The sequence below is a fragment of the Phoenix dactylifera genome, chromosome 2 (genome assembly GCF_009389715.1).
Source record: "Phoenix dactylifera cultivar Barhee BC4 chromosome 2, palm_55x_up_171113_PBpolish2nd_filt_p, whole genome shotgun sequence".
Taxonomy (NCBI): Eukaryota; Viridiplantae; Streptophyta; class Magnoliopsida; order Arecales; family Arecaceae; genus Phoenix; species Phoenix dactylifera.
The window spans coordinates 12,277,127-12,284,669 of NC_052393.1; the positions used below are offsets into that span (position 1 = coordinate 12,277,127).

A 7,543-nucleotide genomic window follows, 5' to 3' on the forward strand; every position below is an offset into this window, starting at 1 on the left:
AACTAAGACATGCAGTTACTGTGATTTAGAAACAAGTGAAGTGGAATATAGTGGAATGTTGTACATATCAACTAAAGAATATATATATATATATATATATATATATATATATATATATATATATATATATATGAGTCATATTATAAGAGCCACCTTTTAAAAGGTCACCAGCACCGTCCAAATAGGATCTGTGCAGATAATTTGCAAATCAAATTACCCCTGAAAAGATGAGGCAGAGACAGCTCATGGCTCCCGATTAAAATGAAATTTAAGAAAAATGCTATGATTAAATGGCAAACTGACATAACAGCAGACTAGGTGCTCTCTTAGGATGCCTGGATGATCACCAGCTACTTTATCATCTTGTTCAATCAAGAATGTCTGGAAGAGTCCAATCTTTAACCAGGAGTCACATTTTCAGTGTGAACAGCACCATTTTTATACGCAAGGGAGCTTCAAATAATTTTTTATCAAAAAAAAGGAGAGAATATGAACTCGCCCAAATGCGAAGCATCTCTATCAATTTAATCATACATGACAGCAATAAAGGGTTTGAAGACTGATGATGCAATGGAACACCAACTATTCGATGTGCTCATACATTTGCCAATTGGAAAGAGAAGAATACTTTGGACCCACTCTTCACCATCTTTCCTAGCTTTGTCATTTAATGAAGATTTGATCTTGATTATTATAGACCATCTGCTCTAAAAGTATGGTTTTCATTTCCCAAGGAAAAAAAGAATGATATTTTGTCACACCATATCTAAGATCTAGAATTTATATGCTGAAAGCCAATCAATATAAAGAACAAAATATGCATACAAGCATGCAGTGTTTCACTTGAGTTGCATCAGTTTACCATCAAACCAACCACAAAAAATGCACGTTACATGAACTTAAATTTCAACTCATATCATGGAAGCATATTTATCAACAAACTCAGCATGAACTGTACAATGAAAACACTAACGGTGATTCAAATAAAATGCTCAACACATCTAAATGAGCAAAAAAGAAAGAAAGAACGAACGAAAGAAAAAAGCTACCGAGATGAAGGATGAGAATGATACAATCAACCATCTCTCTTCATCATCAGCCACCTCTTTCTAGCATTCTCCAGAGCTTCCTCCCGCATCCTTGACAGTTCATGAAACCAATGCTGGTATTGAGCTTCAATAATTTCAAGCTCCACCTTCAACTCTTTCTGCTCTTTATCAATCAGGGACAATGATGAAGAACCGCTTAGCGAATTTGGATTGTCACAAGGTTCTCCTAAGTTCGAAAAAGGCAACTCCAATTTGCTAACATAACCATTTGAAGAAAGCCCCTCCCTAATGTTACAATTTTTATCTTCTTTACACCCGTCATCATCCAAAATTGTTGAGTCAACATCAGTATGCCCACTTAAACTTCTATAGCTTTCAGCAAAGAGTACTGACGTAGCTGACCCTTGAGAAACTTTTTCTCCTCCATTTAAACCATTGAAATTAGAATTATAATTAATATTTGACCATTTCTCTTCCATCTTCTTGTCTGATATGCCATCATCAACTTGCACAAGATCCCTTGCTGAGCTTCCCATATTCAACTGAGAGAGAACAGCTTGTTCATACCCTATCTCAACCGAAGCAATTGAATGTCGTGGATTTGAATAATAATCGGATGAAAGTTGACTTGATTGCCTGTACATGCTCAAAGGCCCACTTAAAGAGTGATGAGTAGAAGATTGCCAGCCAGGTACAAGTTTAATGATTAAGAAATCAATAAAATCAGCTATAAAAATAACATCATAATCAGATAAATCCAGTTGTTCCACCATTTCACCAGCAACTGAAAGCGCTGTATCAGAATCCAAATAAAAGAGAAAATGGATGTTTCTTGCATGACCTGAAAAAACAAAATAAAAGAATAATAGATAAACATAAAATCCAGCTCACTATTGCTTGGTCATTATCATTGAACCTTACCACATGAATCAGCAATACGCAAGATCAACGAGATTGAGCTGTCATCATTTTTTTCTCCTTTCAGCCTGAATTCGTTATTCCCATTTATTCTTCGGAACTCTAATATTGGCGCACGTGGAGTCATGTTGTTATTCTCTGTACCAGTACCAGAGCTCCCTGGAACTGACTTATTATCCCAGTCTATTTCCATTGACAATTGTTTTGAATGTGAAATCAATACTTTTGGTTTAACATTTGATGAATCAACATGATCAAAAACAGCCTCCTTCAAATTATTATATTGAAGAAACGGGTCTTTCAAGAGCTCCTTTGCAGGCAATCTCTCGGAAGCAGAAACCAAACATTTTTCAATAAATTGTCTTACTTGGGGATCCGTAACTTTAGCAAGTGCTGCAGGCTTGATCCCCTGCAAAGAGAACCCAAGAAAGATGATTTCAAAGAAAACACAAATTAACACAAATGCCATTGCCAATTATATAAACTGTTAAAAAATTAATAAACTTACAGAGGTTACTTTCTTATAAATTTGAGCTGGATTTCTGCATTCACTGTAAGGATATTCAAGAGTAACCATTTCCAACATGCACATTCCAAAAGAATAAATATCAACCAATTCATTATATTCCTCTTCATAAAGTTCTGGGGCCATAAATTCAGGTGTACCTACATGCATTATCACAAAAATATCAAATAAAAGCTATGAGTGTTTGAACTAATAGATAAATTTATCAACAAGTTTATACAACAAAAGATATAGATGATACAAAAAATAGCACGCAAAATATAATAAGCACGAGAGACAACAACAACAACAAAAAAAAACAAATGAAAGTGGCACAATTAATAAATAAACTAGATATATATCATGAGAAATTCATGAGTTAGTCACGAAATTCTTGTTATGAACAACTAAAAATTTTCAAAATAATATAAAAGATTATTTGAGAATTTATTCATGAATAGTTAGAGTTTCAATTTAGATAACATAATAGTAACATAAGTATACGCTTCCCCCCCTCCCTGTTGCACGCGCACACACACACAACATCATTACATGCATAATATTGTCTTTAACAGAAATGGACGAATAAGAATGAGATTTTACCGATGACACTACGAGCTGTAGGCCGTTGCATGACAATAGCCAATCCAAGATCTCCAATTTTAACTTCTCCATGATTTCCATTGACAAAGATGTTGTCACACTTCAAATCTCTATGAAGAATAGGAGGTCTGTGGCTGTGAAGGTATTCCAGGCCCCGAAGAATCTGCCTTGCCCACTTTTTTATTGCCTTCATATCCACATGTTTATGCTTTTTACGGTATCTGCAAATTTACAAAATAAAATCCAGTTATAGATATAACCTAGCCAACTAAAAGGTAACAGTAGTACAACAAGTACTTACTGCCTTAGGCTTCCGGAAGTGAATAGCTCAGTAATGATGTTAATGGTCTTCTTCTGATCATCCACCCATGAGTTATAAAACTTGATAATGTTTTCATGCTTTAGAGACTTCAACAGATGAACTTCAGAATACAACCTTTCGAGGTTGTCTGGAGATTGCAGCACCTCATCAATTCTGACTTGGTTCCATGCAACTTCTATCCCATCGACCTCGTCAAATGCTTTATAACTACATGGTGGAGATATGTGTCAGAAATGTATGATATATAGCCATTACTGGCAACAAATTATTTAGAGGAAAGTGCAAGACAACAAAATAAAGGACCAAGACAAGGGTTGTCGATAGATACACTGTCTTGAATGCTCCTCTCCCCAGGATCTCCTTGTACTGCAAGCACCGAAACAACATGGAAAACAAATAAATGTAATATCAGACAAATTATTCTATGACTTGAAAACAAATAATCAATTTGCAACAGAATCCAAACGATGAGATGCTCGCTTGAACAAAATCATCATCGGAAATGAACATTGACTTGACTATTAACATCAATTCAGCATATTTCGAATGATGAAAGCATCAATGGATCGATTGTATCACAAAAATAAGAATTTTACAAACCAAGCGATGCTAAGTAAGCAATTATTCATTCAAGCAAATAAAACAATACCGAAACAATAGATCCAATTCAATTTCAAAGGGAAAAAAAAGGGTGAATGGAGATACACGGATGTATCGCCCGGTAGGATCAACCTCGACACACTCTGCATCCGAATCGCCACCGCCCACGTCCCTCGGAAACCCAAATCTATAGCGATCCATTTCCGAAGAACAGACACTAGCAAGAGGTGCGTATAATAGTCTATAAAAAGACAGGAGGAGAGAGAAATAGCAATCAATTCTCCAAAGGTCGCCGCTTGGCCTGAGCCACAAACCCGATCGCAACCCGACGGCAGCCTTCAGAGAACGACTCGGAAGCGACGGAGAACGAATCGAACGCCGACCGCAGGCGGAACCGGCATCCGACTGTTGGGATCTCCGACGAGCCCAGATCCATATCCCCACCCGCAATTGACCGGCCCCTGTCCCTCATTTTCTCACCAAAGTCTCTTCCCAATTCCAAGAAACCACCATCCTCCTCTCTTTCTATTCGGGGAGCACGGAGCCGCGCAGCTCGATACTAGGAAGATGAGACAAAGCCACCCATTATTGATATAAAAGAAAAGAAAGAAGAAGTGTGGAGAGGGAAGAAAAAAGAGAAGGGGGAGAAAGAAAAGAAGAGAGATGGATAGGTTTTATTGGAAGGACGGGAAGAAACGAAAAACAAAACCCTCTGAATCTGATGCTAATGGAGGAAGGGAAAGAAGATGAGAGATTGGTGGGGAGCGGAAAAGAAGGAAGGAGCCGACAAATGTTCGGTGGCGGAGGGGAGGGTCAGGCGAGAGGCATTTCATTCCAACCAACGTCCCCTTTTTGGCCTCTTGCTATATTTTCCGACCTGGACAGTGAAAGGGGAGACGCCAATTTGGAACCTACAAATTCTGACCAGGCGAGGGCAGAATCCTGTGGGCCCCACGATTGGTACGTTTGGGCGTGCGAAGTGGTTGATCCGGCTGGTTTGAATTGGGTCCAAAAGAGGAGCCAGATCTGAAAATGTCAGGGTTGGAGGCCGGGTTGTCGGGGTTGTTTTTTTTTTTTGGATAGAAGGTAACTCCTACCTTTCAAGAGGTATTCCGACTTAGGAATCTCACCATATCGTGCACCCAATTTTTTTAATCAATGCTAAACTTATATGCATATTGCTATAAATTGTTCAATCATAATGCTACTAATATTTACTTAAAATCGAGGATGTATATGTATATATATTTGATTTAGTTTTTCTTTTCTTTTCATAGAAGTTGCTCGTGTATAATGAACAACAAAGTAGGGATAGCCTATCTCTTAATACTACCCGATGAAGAAATACTGGACACCTTGACCTCGAGCTTGACCGAATTCTCTGTTCTCAGATATAAATCGAGGTGAACGACTTCGGCTTCAACTGAGGAGTCGCTAGCTACGGAGAACAACCGGCACGCGTCGACAAGGGTTGACATCCCCAACAACCGACAATCTTGATAGTCCGTGATCATGGTAGCCCCATGTTTTGCATCAGACCTGCACCGTATTCTGTCCACACGGACTGACCCTTGCACCACGGCCGTACCACCAGCCACTGCCTCGGGACCTGAGATATGCAATACGCTACTCTTTTTACAGAGTCCTCACTTTGCTGAAATCTCTCTTTCCTATTGTTATCTTGTTGTTTTGACTTAGATATCGGAGGATCTCCGTCAGAAATACTTCGATAAGTGAACTTCTTGTAAGCCACTCAGCAGAGGAGTCCAGCACCTAACATCTCAACCAGCTTGCACAGTCGGTCTCTAGCTGACCTCAAGGACATCCGAGTTGTACTCCTACCTCGGTCCGGATATAATGGCAACACTGCCAATCCCCCAAATCTTCGGGATTAAGTGTCTCTAACTTTTCTTTTCTTTTTTCTGATATTACGAATCCTATCTCACATCATTTGTTGGTACTCTTAAAGACTTGCACATTCAATTTAGAGCTCATTCATTTTGAAGTGGAGCTTTTTATAATTCACACCACATATAGCTAGTTTTCATCTACCAACACTTATAGTATTTTCAGGTAAAATAATAAATAGTTGCATGGTGCCATATGTAGCTCTTAGTAAAATTGTTGATGAGTGTTAATAAATTGTGATTGAATTTTTGTATGAGTCAAAAGTTTAATAGATCAAAGGCTTGATATATACTAGAAATGATGTGCATTTGCCTGTTGTGTCAGTCCAGTGATTGGAAAATTGTAGTAGTAATTAAGCTATGTGGTTAATAAAAATAACAAATAAATTAATAATGTTTTACTCTTATTTATTGGGCAAGATTTAGGTAGGCTTTTGCTTTTCTTTTCTACGGTACTAAAATGAAAATCTTGTGCCAATAAAATTCCGTTCACCTTAAAGCTCAACTAATAGGTGAAGCATAAGGCTCCAACATTTTTTTTTTTTTTTGCTAGTAGAAATGCAATTATCGTTAATTGGCCTCCATATATCTAGGTTAGCAATGGAACTTGAGATAGGAACATATACTTCACTAATGTATAATATATTTGTCAAACCTATATCCTATAATATCTACAAGTAGCATATGATGTTAAAATGGATATTTCATATTACCAAGAGACTCAGAAAGCAACAAGTCTCGAAAAATCTTCAGAGCAAGCATTATATCGGTCTAGAGTACCATACTGAAGTGGTCAGCCATAAAGAAAGCCACCTATCGGTCCATAGCTAATCTTTCAAGGTCCATTACCTGAATATGCATTAAATTCCAAATTCAATACTAGAAGGGCACAGACACCATTATATACAATGTAACACCAAAGTATTTATTTATATATTTTTTTGTGTGCAATGTCCAAAATATGAGCCCTGGCCCAAGGGAAAGGTGCCAACCAATTAAGCGATCTGTTGTTAGCAAATCATCATTTGATATCTAGTATCTCTATTTGTACTATCATAACCCCAATAATTTGGAACATACTTTATCCCCCAAGTCAGCTTCATTTTAGCCAAACTTTTTAATTGTCAGGCCAACTCTAAAATGACATTTTTGTGGCCCTACATAATCTCATCGTTCCATATGAATTATAATCATTAAAGAGATTTGTAATGGAGTAACTGATATGGATTCTTGCTTTTTTCCTCTTGACTATTTCATATTTAGTAGAATTACAACAATTCGTAAAATACATTCTTCCTCTTGTATTGATATTAGATGCATAGCATAAGTGGAATGCTATCGACCTTGATGTGTATATTCTCATATGGATATTTTTATTTAAGTCAACCTATTTACAAATTGATTAAAGCAATTAACAACATGTAGAGGAATTTCTTTTGTAAGACTCATTTTTTAATTATTTATGTAATGTATAAGCTTTCAAAGCATGTTGTATGGGAAACAACCACTGTTGTATATTCAGCAACTTTCTTTGTCTTAGATTCTATGTTGACTAGTTTAATAAAACTTGGCAGCCAAAAAGACATTTTCTTGACTATGATTAGAATATATACATCTAGAAATAATTTACTTAATTTAA

At 37.0% G+C, this 7,543-nt stretch overlaps 1 protein-coding gene across 2 annotated transcripts; it reads right to left on the reverse strand.

Annotated features, from left to right (window-relative positions):
• Positions 1–889: 889 nt before the first annotated feature.
• Positions 890–4,825, reverse strand: LOC103719464 (probable serine/threonine-protein kinase WNK4). 2 transcript variants are annotated; one of them, XM_008808720.4, is made up of 7 exons: positions 4,130–4,825; positions 3,726–3,763; positions 3,377–3,604; positions 3,076–3,296; positions 2,476–2,633; positions 1,971–2,376; positions 890–1,890 (listed from the first exon to the last, which is right to left on the reverse strand). In XM_008808720.4, exons 1-7 carry the CDS (start codon positions 4,196–4,198, stop codon positions 1,076–1,078), a joined length of 1,935 nt encoding a protein of 644 aa, XP_008806942.1. In that variant the 5' UTR covers positions 4,199–4,825; the 3' UTR covers positions 890–1,075. The 2 variants fall into 2 exon arrangements, with proteins under 2 accessions (XP_008806942.1, XP_008806941.1); XM_008808719.4 differs by having other exon boundaries at positions 4,103–4,825.
• Between the last annotated feature and the right edge of the window lie 2,718 nt (positions 4,826–7,543).